Genomic DNA, 17,333 nt, shown 5'->3' with positions numbered 1-17,333 from the left:
GCTCCCTGTGGTACGGCAGTAAAGTTTCTTGATTATTACGCAGGAATGAGAGTATAGTTCCTAGCCATATCAGCCTAGAAAATCACAACTTTACATTTTCCGTCGGTCTTAGTGCACGATGTAACTACAGAAGAGTCAAGTTTTAAATAGGAAAAATACCAAAACTCTTTGGTCATTTTTTTGAGAGAAATGCTAATGGTCTTGTCCACTTCAATGATGTATGCTAAGCTATGCTAAAAGTGGTACCGCCAGAACCGGAGATCGGCTGAATGGATTCAAAAACGGTAAAACTCAACTGTATAACTCTGGGGGAGTTGTAAAATGAGCATCCCTTTAAGCGATTTTGAGAGAAAAAACATGATCAATATTATTATCAATCTGAAATTAACAAGCAAAATGGATATAAACCAAAATATATAAATGGATGCAAAGCAAAATATATAAAACTGTAAAATGTGAAGGACTGACTCACTGCTTCATTGACTCTCTTGCAGAAAATGGCGAGGCAGAAGACAGCGGCGATGGGCGGTGCCAGAAAACTGGTGACGGACTGCATGTAGTCGAAGAGCTGGCCGCTCTGAGCTGACTGAACTATGGGGATCCACGCGATACTCACGCCGATCAGAAACAGCATGAACAACCTGTACGCATGAACACAGGCATCTCAGAGCCTTTTCACATCCTTTTCTGCTCACAAGGTCAGAAAATCAATATGCAACACATACAAACAGACACGAGAACGCACCTCCCAGCAATCATGAGCTCCTTCTCTTTGGCTTTGGGACGGATCTTGGTGTAGATGTCCATGGTGAAGAGTGTGCTAGCGCTGTTAAAGATGGAAGTGAGTGAACTCATCAGAGAGGCCAGCATGACAGACAACATCAAGCCTCTGAGACCTTCAGAAACACACAGCAGTTTAGACTCATAACACCAGACAGATCCTTCAAAGCATGTAAATAGACAGATCATCTAGGTTACTAATGTAACGTTACGTCAAACTGACGTCATGGGGTCTCACCTGGGAGCCCAATCACCTCCAAGTGGTAAAAGAACGAGCCAATGATCATTGGCCAGTGAGATTTGGATGATGAGTCACACCCACCCGGACATACGGGTATAAATAAGACCGGCATTACTCACTTCATTTATGTTTTGCTGAGGAGCCGAGACAGGATCCCGGCCGTTCAGTGGTGGTTTAGGGCTGTGGCAGGGGGGACGTAGCGTCTCCTAGGTTTACGTTAGTAACCTAGAAGTTCCCATTTAGTCAGTCACGTTCGACATTACATCCCTATGGAAAGTGCCACAGCCACTGAACTGTGTTACGAGTGTTGGAGATGCAGATGATGGCAAGCTACGGCGTGCCCTTTTGGCAACTGCTCTCACAATTTCGTAACCTACCCTAGCACCCCATGTAAGCCTGAGAAAGCAGTCTTACCAAAGGGGATGGAAGGGACAGGATCTTATTCTGGGGACGGTCGACGCTGCTGTTCCTACCCCAGGGAAGAGTGCCTTGGAACTCAATTCCCAATGTTTCTCAGCCATGACCATAATGCTGGGGAAGTGTTCCCAGTCCCAACGGAGGGGAACGCTACGGAGACCACACACATAAACACGCAATGCGCAAGATGGACACAGCAGCGTGAGGGTTGGGTCTCCTACTACCTGGTCCCGAAAGAGAGTGGTGGGAATTTTGGGCACGTATCCGGACCGGGGTCTCAGGAAAGTGTGAGATAAGGCCAGCCTGAACTCTAGGCACGATTCGCTGACCGAAGAGGCCTTCAGGTCCCCCACCCTCCTGAAGGAAGCAAGCGCTGTCTTCAAAGACAGGATTTTAAGCTCAACTGAATCATGGCACATGGCATGCTAGAGGAGTGCGAGGTTCATGGGGACGGACTCGACAAAGAAGCTCCCACTGTAACCCTCAGATCTCCCTACCCAGTGCTATCCAGACCCGCGGCTCAACTACGAAAAATGGCGGGGGGCTGGTTAGCAGCAGAGGGGACTCGTGCGTCCGTATTGAAGAAGGGGAGTCGCGACCACAATGCCAACATTGACATACTCTGGTAGTGAGCGTTTGTGGCCATCAGATGAAGTCAGGAACGACCACATCCAGAAACACACGGACGGAAACACATCTTCAAAAAGACGCTGACCACCCGTGCTTGCTCTTTTAGGAGCTGTTAGGAATGTTGCACTGTGTGCACAGCAAGCTGGATGCATACACCGCTGGAATGCCCCGTCACACAGCAGAGAGATCCCACGATGAGCTTGCAAGCTGCAAGTTTTCACAGTGCTCTCCTGATAGCAATTAAAATTGCTGTTATTTGCTCTTCAGAAATGTACTCTCTTTTCAGTAGAGGTGAACTGGAAGAACGAACGCTGTGCAACCGCCCGGCTCCAAAGCAAAATATAAATGAAGTGTGTGATGCCGGTCCTATTTATACCCATATGTCCGGGTGGGTGTGACTCAGCATGCAAATCTCACTGGCCAATGTTCATTGGTTCTTTCTGTTACCACTTGGAGGTGATTGGGCTCCCAGGCGAGACCCTATGACATCAGTCCGATGTAACATCAAACGTGACTGGCTGAATGGGAACTAGAAATATAAGGATATTACCATTTGGCATCAGGTCCACCACTAGTTTCGGATAAGCAATGTTACTACAGCCCACACTGGCTCCACAATAAAAGACACACTCTTTTGGATCCACACATGCAACCTCATCTGACACAAACAAGAGAATATACACAAACATTAGTTTCTCTAACAGTCTTTGTCTGTTCACTGACCTTCTGATGCACATTGCATACAAAAATGTCACAAAAATGCTTTTTACTCTGATTGCATTACTTTTGGACTGACAGAATTTCTTATCACAAAGTCCACAGTCCAGGATTCCTCCTGTTAGATTTGTGTGTGTTACATAGAGAATTGTGTGCTGTGGTCTGCAAAAAGTGTTTTATGAAATTGAAGAGTGAGTCGAGGCCAAGAATTAGTGTATGGTTTTGCAGATTTGGTGTGTGTTTCTGGTGTTTGAGTGTCAGGTTTCAGAAATTGTGTGAAAAGTACGGATTTTGTGTGTAAACAGTTGAAAAAAACTATAATACACTTTTGACCAGTACTAAATATCTGTTGAATTTTAACCAGATTCTGAGCTTTGTAAAACAGTCCGGCTTGCTCGACTTCCACTGAATGTGCTTTAAACACGTTTCACATTCATTCTGAATCTGTGGGAATCATCATCATCATCACCAAATCAAACTGTTGTAGAATCATGAATTCAGATTTACCCCCCTGAAATGTCACACAATGTTATTTGTATAACTGTATTTATTAATTAATTTTTAATTCTAAATGTAATTATTAATTGGCTTTTTATAATCAATTTTCATTGTAATTTTAGTTTAAGCTTTAGACATTATATGTTTGTCAGATATGCACAACTGATTTTTAAGTATTATTTTATGTGTGCTTTTCAAAATTTTGTAAAAATTATAATTATTTATTAGAAGGATAAAAAAATACTATGCATTATTATTAAGGTACAATATTAATAATATATTAAAGAACCAATTAAAACATGCATATTATTTTGTATTATTTATATCATAACAGAATTTATTCATATTTTGAATGACCTTTTACTGGCCTTTTTTAATTGTCTTTTTGTTGTATACTTTTGTCATTTTGATTATTTTTTATATGTCTATTTATCTTATTTTTTTTCATTTGCATTTAAGTAATTTAAGTATTTCAACTTAAACTTATTTAAACTTTTTTTTCATTTTCATTTAGTTTTAAAAAAAGTTTTTCATCTAATTTGAATTTATTTCAGTTTTACTTCAATTTACTAAATTTGTGTAATTTTAGTCAACAACATTGCGTCAAACAAAACAAACTGGTTGTCAGACACTCGACCTGAGGTGCTCAAGTTAAGGATTTATTAAGCCCACATGTCATGCAAACAAGAAACTATGCTTCTAACCACTGAACTGAATGTTCATTGGAACTATGGTTTTGGGAAACACAGACTAATTTAACGATGCTGATAACGACAGAACTTGGAACCATACCTAGTTAGCTAACGATGCTTTTTGGAAACGCACCCCTGTCTAATTAGGCGATTGTTTGCTAGAATAAGATGCTAGTAATTTGCTAGCAATTCTGTGAGAAATACATGAACCAGACTTTATTCTGATGGGCAAAAGTCTAGTTCGGTGAGACTAACAAAACCTAGTTGGCCATATATTAACATTAAAGTTGCCATTAAATATCACTTAGTCATGATTCAGTCAACATATTTGCTAACATGTACAAAATAGTTAATCCGTTTATGACCCATCTCAGCCAGGATGCTGCCAGTCGTTCTCACCTGGGTACAGCACTCTGCTGATCATGCCAGGGAAAACCATGAGGAACATGGGCAGAAGTTTGAGATAACCACACAGGATGCAGCCAGCTTTCACATGGGACAGGCTCTTGGCAGACAGACAGCGCTGCACTATCACCTAAAACAAGATGGAGTGTTTGTGTGAATAACCCAGAGGAACATTTTAGTGCTCAGAATCCAGTGTTTCCCCATACATTGATTTATTTGTAGCGGCCCACCACAATATCAGCATTGACCGCTATAGATTTCACTGCTTCCCATTCATTAACTAGACTGTGGTGTCCCGAAAATATATTTCAACTTCTCATAGTTTTGTGCCATTGCTTTCAAATAAATTAAAATCGAAAGCTCAATAAGGCTTTCTATCCTTTTCAAAAGACTGCAAGAAGTGTGCGCTTCGCTCACACGATCAGCACATGATCAGCTCAGCTCTCAGTTCACAGTGAATGAATGCAGTGAACTCTATCTGTGCATGTGCTGATTTAGCTTGCATTTGGGAACGCAGTTATGCATTATTTTCACACTTGCATAGTTGACGGTTACAGCATTTCACTAGATTTGTAAAGAGGAGCTTTTGTAAACTTGTTTTCCGCCAAAATTAAAGCTTGACTGCAGTTTCCGACAAAATGAAAGCTCACGTTTATCTCTTGCATGTATAGAAATCAGGACAAAATTAATTTCAAAAGTTTCATTTATTTTTAAGTGCATTTGTTTTACGATATATGGCTATTATAGGAATATTATTATTTGTATTATGTATTAGTATTATGTAGTGTAATGTAGACTGAGACACTATCACTAAAAGAGGTTTGAGTCCCCTTCAAAGTTCGGCCACAGACTTTTTCTTTGCTCAATTTTCAGTTTGCACACTGAATATGGGTTGGAGCTCTTAAATTTAAACTCTCAAAGATTATTATTATTATTATTATTTTTAAATCTCACCAGATTTATGAATTAAACATTAAAATGCATAACATTTTCCGTCTGTCATGACCGTCTGTCATAATTCCTGTCTTGTGTGGACTTGTCAGTTCCTGCGCTTGCCATGTTTTGTAGCCCTCTGTAGTTTTTCTTGTTTAGTTGTCTTCCCAGGTGTTTCTGATTAACCACACCCCCTTGTTATCTTGTTTAGCTTGTTTACCTGTGTATTTAAGTCCTGTGTCTAGTTCAGTCTTCATTAGTTCTTGATGTTGTATGTTGGTTGTTCTGTTCCTGACTACTGTTCCCAAGTCAAGTTTCGTTATTTATCAAGTTTCGAGTTTATTTAATAAAAGTCTGCTGCATGTGGATCCTGCTTCCTCCTATGTTTTAACCACATTGATACACATTGGTTTTTGCTGCTCTAGCCGCTGGCCGCTTCCCCGCTCACACTGCACACTGAAATGAGGCGCCGGACTGGACAAAAGCAAACTGAGACAGAGTGTGTCTGAGAGCGCGCTCGACAGTGCGCAAGAGAGACTGTGTGTGTCCGGCGCCTCATACACTGAGTGAGCACAGCGCAGGACCAGAGACAGAGAATGTCAAAAAATCAGCAGAGCTTAAGTAGCTTTCTTTTAAGTTTTCTCTGCGTTCACTGTGTAGCCTCCTCCCTGAATCGTCACACTTATTCATTTGTGGATGTTAATTGAATCTGTAAGTCAGCTACACTGTTTACTTCTGAATATTATATTTCATTCTGGTGCACTTAACGTTATATATACTGTGGAATAATAGCCTATGCTATTTACCAAATAAACATATCAGTGTGTTCAGTCTCTTTCATGGCCATCATTTGTAGTAGCCTATTCACAAACTGTCTTAACACGTAGGGCACATAGACCTCTTATTTTCTCACATAATGCTTATGTCCTAAAAAAACGTTTCTACACACAGAATAAAGCAATACGAGAAGGTAGCCACAAAAATGATTCAGCAACCTTGATAAATGGATCAGTACCTGGTCAGTGCAAAAGTACCAGGTAGCCTGGATAGTAAGACCAAAGACCATTCCAGGCCAGGGCAGATTGCCGGTAATGGGGTCTCTGAAAAGGTGGAATGAGTCCTCGCGAGGGGTGTAGCACGCTTCACTGATGTTTGCACCCACCACTGATGGGATCGCATTCATATAACGGTCCTTGAAGCTCTCATAGCCTCCGACCTCATTGAACGCTGAAAGAAAACAGAACACGTTGAAGCAAGTAAACGTTTAGCAGACTTTTTTTATCCAAAGCTTTTTTTTTTTTTTATTATTCTATTCTATTCATTCTAAAGCGTTTAAAGTACAGAAAAAAAGTGAACAGACGTACCAAAGCCCATGAGAATGAATGATCCCACAACCATGATGACGGTCTGCAGGGTGTCTGTGTAGATGACTGCAGCTAGACCACCTGTAGAAGAAACAGGGAAGGTTTTTCAAGGGAAATCAACTGAGCAACTGAAAAAATCAAGTTCTTAGAAATGTACTTTTGGTATTCATGTTGGTTGTTTTTTTTATATAACATTGTAAAGAAACTTTAAATTTAAGGATTTTACAAATGTCTTGTGGGGTCACCATCTAGTAAAAAGTTACTTGAGGCTAAAGCTTGTGAACAAACTTGCCTTGTGCCTTGTGCACAGCTGAGGCAAATGTATTATTTTGGCAGCTTTGGATGGCACGATCGACCAATCAGAATCAAGCATTCCACAGAGCCGTGTAATAAAGACAGTGATATTGCTCCAACATAACAGCTAACTTTCATTAGTTATTTTACTATGGGTTGTACCATTTCTTACAGATTTCTGCTCTTTAGTAAGAATGCATTATAATTATGCATTATAATCGATGTCTGAGGAATGTGTTTATGTGTGGTCCTGAGTTTGAGAGTATCAAGAAGCATTGGATTATGATTATTTTGGCGTTCTTATTTGGAACGCTGGGAACAGTATCGGGAGCACCAAACTTCTGCTCAATTATTTATTCAAGAGAACAATTATTGCCCCTTCAACATAAAGCGATGTCTTCTGTACCTAGAATGGAGATTCCTGTGGAACTAAGGAGGAGGAGAGAGCTGGAGTAAAGCATCGACTGAAGAAAAAACGGCATAAACCATTTTTAACCCGCGATTATCATGGGAAATGTCCGGTCGCTTGGGAATAAAATGGAGGAGGTTACAGCACTATCAAGGATGCAACAGGAGTATCATGAATGCAGTTTTATGTGTCTTACTGAGACTTGGTTGAGCGAGAGAATGCCGGACTCGGTTGCAAAATTGGATTGCTTTCATCTTGTGCGAGCGGACAGGTATGATGCGGAGACGGGTAAGAGGAAAGGAGGTGGACTAGCACTGTTTGTCAATGCACGTTGGTGCAATCCGTATCATATCACGGTTAAAGAAAAACTTTGCAATATATTGAACTACTTGCGGTGGGACTGAGGCCGTACTATTTGCCAAGAGAATTTTCTTATGTGATAGCTTAGCAATAATGCTGTATATCGCTCCTTCGGCCAATGTGACTAATGCTTGTGAAAATATTAATACTGTTACAGCCAGGATAGTCAAAATATCCCCAATAATACTCTCCCCAGAGTCCCCACCTTTACTCAGTATGTGGACTGTGAAACGAGAGACAATAAAATCTTGGACTTGTTTTATGCAAATGTGCCAAAAGATCTTCGATCGGATCATAATCTTGTTTATAGGTCTGTTTATGTGCCAGTTGTGAGGAAGCAACTGCCAGTAATAAGAAAAGTTAATATGGTCTGATTCAGTCTATGAAGCATAACGGATTGTTTTGAAACAACTGATTGGGGGGTTCTGTGTAAATCAAATGACGAAGACATTGATAGCTTAACTGAGTGTATTACAGATTATATAAACTTTTGTCTTTATAACACACCTAAAAGATCAAATGTTATTCAAATAACAAACCTTGGGTCACCTCTGAGTTTAAAGTATTATTAAACTAGAAAAAGAGGGCCTTTCTAGTGGGTGAGAAGGATGAGCAAAAGAGAGTACAAAGGTTATTAACAGTAAAAATTAGAGAGGGGAAAGAGAGTTATAAGTTAAAAATGGAACGGAAATTACAACAAAAGAACGTGAGAGAGGTTTGGAAAGAATTAAATATGATATACGGACATGGAATTAAAGTAAGGAGATATACTGCCCCTGGTGGTCAGACGTGGGTAGATTAATTAAATGTATTTTTTAACAGATTTGATGCTGGATCTAATGATTTTGAACATTCTTCGCTAAGTAGTTTACCATGAGGTTCTTCATCACATCCACCAGACAGCTCTAAGCTCATCCTTTTGTCCCATTTGTAGTATGTTCCTGGTTTTTCGATATCAGTTGAACAAGTAAGAAGTGGGTTAAGGAGAATTAAAATGAAGAAATCTCCAGGTCTGAATGGTATTAATCCTAGAGTCCTTAAGGCCTGTGCTGATCAGATTTGTAGGGTGGTTCATTATATTTTTTATTTGAGTTTGCGTTTGGAAAAATTACCTGTTACCCGTACCCAAGTTAACAAATCGAGTTTTCGCACTATAGGCCAACTGCTTTAACAGCACAGTTAATGAAGGTTTTTGTGAGACTGGTATTAAACCATTTAAAGTCAGTATTGTGTGTTGCTGAGGATAAACTACAGTTTGCTTTTAAAACTGGTGGATGATGCACTTGCATAAATCCTTAAGTCATTTAGAGACCCTGGACAGTACAGTCAGAATTACATTCTTTGTCTTCTGTGCATTTAATACTATTCAGCTTTCACTACTACGAAGTAAGATGGAAAATGTTGGAGTACATCATGGTGTGGTGAATTGGATAACTGAACTGTATAACGGACCATGATGACAGTGAATATATGGAGCTAATAAAGAGTTTCGTGGACTGGTGTGAGAAAAACGGTCTCAGGCTAAATGCTAGTAAGACAAAGGAAATTGTGGTTGATTTTAGCAGACTTCCTCAGCTAGTGGTACCAAAGAGAGTCAGAAGTTGAGATTGTAACAACTTACAAGTATCTGGGTGTATATTTGAAGAACAAGCTCAACTGGTCTGACAATACGATGCAAATTTATAAGAAGGGTCAAAGTCGTATTCATTTGTTAAGGCGACTGAGATCCTTTGGGGTGTGTCATGTACTACTTAAGACCTTCTATGACTCTGTAGTTTCATCTGTGATTTTGTACTCTGTCACATGTTGGGGAGGGGGACTGTTGGAAAAGGAGAAGAATAAGTTAAATAAACTTATAAACAAGGCAGACTCTGTTGTGGGGAGTGTGTTACACACCTTAGATGAGATTAATCTGATTGGGAAACTTTCTCTTATGATGAATCATGATTGTCATCTTCTTAATGAAATAGCTTGAGCTTTTTTGAGTATAGCTCAAGATTAATTCATCCACGCTGTTACAAGGAGCGTTTTAGGAAGTCTTTTTTTTCCAACCACAATTAGATTTTACAACCAGTGTTATACAAGATGATAGGGATGGGACGGTATGAAAATTTAATATCACGATTATAGTGACCAAAATTATCGTGATTATCAATATTATCACGGTTTTGTTAAAACGAGATGAAAGTGCTCAAAAAGAGTTGATGCTCACACTGAAGACATTTCAACAAGTTTTATAAGTTTTATATTTATATTTATATTGAAAATCAACAAACAACAAATAAAACAAGCAGCTCTATGCACTTTTTAAAGCAAGATTATATTCTGTGGCATTTCCTTCCTTAAAATGACGGTCGTCAATAGCAACGCATTATAACACCGCGCACATCCATGTATCGCAACATGATCGCAAAGGACGCGCTCTCTCGTTTCATTCAAATACAACTTGCCGTCTTGCGTCTCCATTTTTAATTGCATTGAAAATGAAATCAGAGTTGATTTATTGTTTACAGAGTTTGATAATATTTTTGTGATCATCTTGTCTGGACGATTGTTTTGTACGCTGTAGCCTACATAATGGATTTATAAACAGGTAAGATTTAAAACATTAATCTCAAATCAATGTCCCCGTAATTATGTGGTAAAAAAAAGTCGGTGTAGTAAGTGTATAATGAATATACATTATTATTATCCATTAAATGTCACTCTTAATAGTCTTGTTTGAACTTGTTCGTTCGTCTTTGTCTCAAAGCCATTTGCTGCGAACTTCTTTGCGGAAGCTTCACGTTTATTTCAAGTGATTGATATAAAATAGTTCAACTTAAAACAACATTTTATGCCCAATTATTTCCCAGACGTAATTTTGGTATTGAGGTCAAAGTTAACTTGCCTTGTGTTCGCTATACAATTAATGGTCACACAAGACGACTCGGCAGATCTGAAGTGTTTCTGTTGCAGCGACTTTTTCTTGTGCATGTTCTGCTGACAGGGTGACCATCCTCAATTAAGTTTCCCTCAGGACTTTTGTTAAAGCCAAAATATGACCACACCTCAGATTTGGTCCTCTTAAAAGGCTGAAAAATCTCCCGAGTACGGTCACTCACTGCCTTCCGACCTTCTTTCTTGAATAAAAAAAAAAACGCTGCACGCCAGCATCAGACATTTTTGCTGGCTGAACAGGATTAATAGTGAGTTATTAAAATCGCGATAATCAAACACGGTTTTATTGATAATTAAATTTTAAACGATATTACTAACTGTCAGTAGGCTACATTTTATCGTGGTTTATAGTGAAAACGGTAATCGTCCCATCCCTACAAGATGATAGACTATTTTTTACTTATAATCATAATGCTTTGAGAAATTGACACTGGAGAACAAGACTTCTTGTTGTTGTGAATGTTGTTTAAGTTTTCTATTTATTTATCTCCTCCCACCTTGGTCAGTCATACTCTTTAGCCAAACAGATTTAAGCTTATCAATTGTCCAATCATAGTCACGTCATTTCATATGGGTGTGTAGTATTGCGTAGTATTGCTTACACTAACCACTATGCATGCCGGCGTGGCTGCCATTCATTGCCTCCGATGATGAGCACCGGCTGTGCCGCTGTTGCTCATATGGGTTGCCTTTCTAATTTATTGCCTTTCTATGATAAGCATCAGCAAAACGCTGTCTGTTGAGATCACTAGTTACTTTGTGCTATGACTGTTCCATTGTGTGGAGTGACTGAGCTGTAAGACAGAATAATACTATATCGGAACTCTTTTCTCTAGTACGATGGTAACCCCCCGTCTTAAACAGCGAGTTCCAAATAAAAGCACCATAAAGTGCTTCAGCCCCTGTTGGAATATACAGAGGTGTGACATGCTCTACTGGGGACTCCACGGAGTGCATAATCAGGGCATTAGTCAGCATAATCTCCCTCGGACTGCTCGCCCTGGAACACATTCCTCTCGCAGGCTGGCCGAAGGACTGTTTATTTCAGTGCATCGGAAGAATGCCTGCTTCTAAATTCAGAAAATCACGAGTGTTTCTGAGGTTGCTTCATAGCAATAACTTTCCAAAACTTCACAGTCCTAGAATTCTTGTGATGAATGATTTGGATGATTGACTGATCATAGTTCACTCAGAAAGTGTATTAAACCTTCATAGACTGCTGCTTCTCAATCACCCAGAATCTCCTTCTTAGGGAGTGCACTTTATTGTGATGCAAGCCCATCTTTTACAGGGGCGTGCCTGTAATTTACTCTCCTACTGAGTTCGAGCCTAGAAGTTCTGCATTTAAGAGTTCTCAGGAAACGCTCAGGCTGAGGGCTGTGGCATTGGTAGTGTGCCTATGTTCTTGCCCAGCACAGGCGGCAGCCCTTGCAAGAAAGTGTGTTTAAGTGTGTTTATAGGAGTGGTGAAGTAGTCGGTGAGACCAACATGATTGCCACAATATGGCGATTAGGGTTATATATTTATAAGTCCTGTAATGTGTAAGGCACAGGCATTGTTGAACCCTTCCTTGCATTTAGCAGTGGTGTTCAACCAGGTTTGGTAGCTCAGAGTTACTGTGATATTAGCAATAGCGCCAGCATTGCTGCCGCTTTACTCTCATTCACCCATGGTGTTCAACTAGGTCCGGTAGCTCAGAGCTGCTGTGACGTAAGCAATAGCGCCGCCACGACCGATGCTTTGCTCTCACTCATGAAGACGATAGAGAGACTGTCAGCTCTCTTGTCTGTTCTTGCCGCTCGTTGTGGACAACGTGAACAGTAATTGCCTTTATTGCTGGATTATATCAGTGGACCTGAAATATGTAAACTTTCATGTTCAGATAGTGTCTGTCAATCACTATAACGGCACGCGCCCAGTAGAATGTTCTGGCGATAAGAATGTCGGATGGCACAAAAAGGCTGATCACTAATGACACAAAAAGGCTGAGCAACTCTCACTCCTCTACATTACCAACTCGTGCTGGGCACCCTGGTCAGTTCCATGATTTGAATGTTTCCTCACTAGCACTGTGAGTTTGCACAACTTGCTCTTTTAGCCGCCATGCCACTGAGGTCTTCCGTTGCATGAAGTGCTTTTAGCTGAGGTAAATGGCTTTGCTTGCAGCTGAGCTGGACCGTCGCTATTAACACGGGAGGATTTTGTGAGATCCCCATAGTGTCAGCTCTGACACAATGTCGAGTGAACCGAACTCGAAAGGGAACGTCTCTGGGTACCTAACGTAACCTTGGTTCCCTGAGAGGAGGGAAAGAGACTGCATAATCTGCTGTCACAGAGTCTTGTCAGCTGCACTCTGCTTTAGTCCAAAGATTCTGGAGCAATGGCGTCCAGCACTGCTTTATAGTGCGGGGCCCCGCCTTAATTTTGCACGCTTGAACGGCATTGGTGGGCGAATTCTCGACCGTGAGATTTCATAAGGCTTCAGTATATTCAAGGAAGGAGGGGATAGCCCCATAGCGTCAGCTCTGATACAATGTCAAGTGAACCAAACTCAAAAGGGAACTGAGGTTACATTAGGTAACCGGAGATGTTAATTTTAGACGCTACTGTAGATTTTACATAGATACAAAAGAAAAACAAGTATAAGGAAGGTACTTCAATGTGCAGACATATATCAATGTAGTTCAGATCTACATAGATGCTTCAAAGAGTTTAGACAATAAAATAGGAGTAGCATTTAGTGTTCCAAAATTTCATTTATCATTAGGGAAAAGGATCAATGATGGGTTATCTGTTTATACCGGGGAAATGTTTGCTACTTATTATTAGCAACAGAGTGGATAGAGGAGATAAGACAATTGAAATCAATTATTTGTTCAAACTCAAGTTCATCATCGGCTAGTTACTCCAAATATTTGAATAGATATACAGCAAACATTATACAAAATTCAAATGATGGGCCTAACAGTAGTATTTTTATCGGTACCGGCACATATTGGTATCCAAGGAAATGAAATAGCAGATAAGGCAGGAAAAGAAGCCATAAAAAACAATGACATCAGTTTATCAGTTAGTCTAAGTCAGAATGAAATGAAGAGTATTATTTAAAAAAAGGTTGAAAGAAAGGAGGCAAAAACAATGGGAATAAGGAGAAAAAAGGCGAATGGTTTTAAAGAATACAAAGGAAAGTAGGAGAGATGAGAAGTGCAGGAAAAAAGAGATGAGCTAATAATAATATCGAGAGAATGGCAGGAGACACATGAAAAGGTGTTGCATCCTCGAACCGCAAACTCCTGCCTTCTGGAGATCGAAGAGGCGGCTGAGAGTGGCAAGGCATAGTGTCGCTCACTGTCACCCGAGCTGCATCTTAGGACCCAGAAATTGCTCCTTCGTTTAAATTGAAGGAGCAAAAAATAAACTCATTAAAGGATTCTCCACCCGGTCGTCCTCCAGGGGGGGAAGGAGCGGTGTGTCCACCGTCTTCTAAAGAGCAGTTTCCTCCATCTCTGGGTTTCCCGTCTCAGGTACGTTGCTTTGCCTGATGCTTAGAGGGTCTGGCGAGGACTGGGTAGGGCTGCGTGGCCTGAGGCGGAGGTGGAGGCCACAGAGGGACGCCCTTGGCGACGAGCAGATGGGGGACTGCCACAGACGGATTGGTGGAAGCCATAATATTTATAATATACAGTATTTATAATATATTTTAAATGTATTAAAGCTAGGGTAGGTAATCCTGTTCAGAAACACTTTTTTATACTGGGTGAAATGGTCCTTCCATCCTGAGAGTAGTCACTACATTATGTGTTCAGAAAAAGGAATGAAAACAATCAGACCTCTGTAGCAGCTGCAGGACAGTAAAAACTCTGACAAATCACTGCCACTCAGTCCGATTGTAAAGAACCAATCAGATGCCTTCAGAGCCAGGAGGAGTGTCTTAGCAGTGTCAATCAAGTTCGCGTACGCGCTGATCGCCCCTCTCTTGCACAGCGCGTACCGTCATTCAAAATCAAGATTGCCGGTGTGCAGAGCAGCTGTGCTAATGGCGGACAAACAACCAAAACTGCCAATTTCTCGAGTGGAACCTGCTCATACAACAAAGACAGGTAAACGGAAAAAGAACAATGACGATAAACAAGCCCGTCGGAGCCCATTGACTCAATGTTAAAACTCTAGCCGCATAACATACAGATAAAATGTCACGCACTGTGCAAAGCAACAATTGAAACCTGCTAATTCACTGACTTGTCATGTTGCTAAAATAATGTACTAGCAAACCTTATTTAGCATTACATATCGCTAGAATAATTATTTACATAGCCTACTGCAACGTTAGTTACCGTTATATTATCTTACTAGCTATTTATAACTCATAGAAAGAGTGCAACGTTATAAAGTTACATTACATGTATTGCATAATACGTAATGATTTGAGGACCAAGTTTGTAGTCAAAGTATGGGCAGGCCAGTCAATGTAAAGCATTTCGTCCCTACCAGTGAATGTGCCATAACTGTTTATCCGTCGTCATCGGTGACCCTGCATGTTTACTAGCCTGCGCGTTCACGGCAGGCTCCGCTGTGGGGGGAACTTTACATAACAAAATACATGTTTAACAGCTAGTAGGCCTAACGTTATATGTTATGAATCTTACACGAAATTCATCTTCATCACAGTGCAACTAATGGAAATGGAAAAACGAGTATCAATGCAACCTGTTTTTAGCTTTGCCTTATAGTTATAACTAGCTCGTTAGCGAATCAAAAAATATATATTTTAAACTTTACCAATATCGATATGATAGCTTGATAGTGAGTAGGCTACTAAAATACATCTTATTTGTTTATATTCATAATGATAAAGTTAGATTTTTTTATTACATGTGATTTTGACATGATGTCACTACATGCACTGCGCTCCTTCCTCTCCGCTCGTCTCAGGTAAATAAAGCGTCTTCCAGCTCAGCTGTCGGAGTCGCGCGTTCATGTGTTTTGGGGCGTGGCTTTGGAAGGACACCAGAAGGGAGAGGGTGGACTGAATGGAAATAATGAGCTGTCTTTAAAACAGTCGTTAGAGGTCTACATACACTCGATTTTTATACTTTCTTTTTCAGAATACTTACATTTTAATTATGTATTGATATATACATAAAGTTTAAACAAATTTGAAAAATATTTTTTTTAGACCATTCTTACCTACCCCAGCTTTAAGTTGCTGCTTCATAACTACTAATTACTAAAATATTAACCCCCGTCGCGACCGCCTCGTTTTTTTTTCTTATCAGTGTGAAAGAGACTCAAATAACTCTGTAAATTTTTGTCAAACATATAAGTGTTATATATGATTCAAAACTGTTAAATGTATACTTTTATTTGTCTACACTCATAATGAAAACAAAATGTTGAGATTTTCGTGAAATAAAAAACAATAAACATGATGTGCATTCTGCCATCTCTCTCTCTGAAATGCGACAGAAAATGAACTGTAACTCAGCGAACACTTGCCACACAGACATAAGAGATGTGTCTTTAGAAAGCTTGATGTGTCTATTTTCAAATGATATAATTCATATCAATAACAAATATTCTATGTTTAAGTAATCCATATGAAATCAAGGAGAGGTACAGTTTCTCAAGCATCTGCTCATTATCTCTAATGTGACCACACCCACGCGCGCACAAGCAATTCACTTGCTATTCGTCCACATGAAGGAACGCAAACCTGTAAACGCCCCCATTACCTCAAAACAAAGGATCAAACTTTTTCATTCTTCTGCTTTTCATCGAGTTTGGAAGACACGCTGTGAGTTGACCTTGGATTTACCTCAGAAGAAGATGAACACGATTTGAAGATACTAAAATGTATGAAATCGACGGAAACATGTTGAAATATGAACTATAGACTGGTAGGCAACCTTTAAATGCTAAATAAATATACATGTACAACACAAGGAGGTTTTATGAATATTATATAAGGATGAATATTATAATGTTTTCTATGAAATACTGTGTTCCTGGATATCTGCTCAAACGTAAATGTTTAATGTGGTTAATATAATGTTTCATAGTGAGGAGCGGCTCGATTATTTCAGTAAACGGTCTCTGGGTCACTCGCGCTGTGCATTTGAAAAGCACAATGCGCCAAACATTAGCCTACATGTTTTTACTCTCATCTCATTTCATAACATCATAAGGAATGTTAATCCAAACATATGATAACATATGATAATCCATTTTTCTCAAGTGCAGACCTGCCAACCTGTACGCATGTTGCGTAGCGGATACGCATTTTGACTTCAAAGTACTCTGGTACGATTTGTCACTCTAAACTACGCAAAAAACTGGTGACGCCTCCGTGTACGCGCTGTCCTCAAATCAAGCTACAGCAAAAGAAGAGTTCGACCAATCATAGCGCTGGGTTCATTCCCCAAATAGCAAGCGGGGATGATTGACAGTTGCGTAAGGCCTATCATTAAAAAGAGACTGAAAATCGACACCAATAAAGATTCCCGCTCGATCCCCCTTCCACTCCCGCGGCCAACGTCTGACTGATTTCATAAGCGAGGACAGTTAGGGCACGGTACTTCTCCTCAAGGTAAACGGCCTGGGGACGATGTGGAAAGTTGATTGTTGAGTTAACTTAATCTTATGGATTCGATGAT

The 17,333-nt window shown here is 40.0% G+C and overlaps 1 protein-coding gene across 1 annotated transcript in view; it reads right to left on the bottom strand.

Moving 5' to 3' along the window:
• Positions 1-17,333, bottom strand: part of LOC308683575 (sodium/glucose cotransporter 1-like) — a 31,464-nt gene that overhangs the window by 2,548 nt on the left and 11,583 nt on the right. Inside the window, exons 6-11 of the mRNA XM_081354072.1 lie at positions 6,678-6,758; positions 6,329-6,540; positions 4,375-4,510; positions 2,619-2,726; positions 746-896; positions 473-641 (exon numbers count right to left, since the gene is read on the bottom strand). Of these exons, the coding sequence (XP_081210198.1) occupies positions 473-641; positions 746-896; positions 2,619-2,726; positions 4,375-4,510; positions 6,329-6,540; positions 6,678-6,758 (857 nt within the window). The remainder of the gene's footprint in view (positions 1-472; positions 642-745; positions 897-2,618; positions 2,727-4,374; positions 4,511-6,328; positions 6,541-6,677; positions 6,759-17,333) is intronic.

This window comes from Scardinius erythrophthalmus, assembly GCF_964197995.2.
Source record: "Scardinius erythrophthalmus genome assembly, chromosome: 23".
NCBI classification, from domain to species: Eukaryota; Metazoa; Chordata; class Actinopteri; order Cypriniformes; family Leuciscidae; genus Scardinius; species Scardinius erythrophthalmus.
This window is presented reverse-complemented; position numbering and strand designations above follow the sequence as displayed.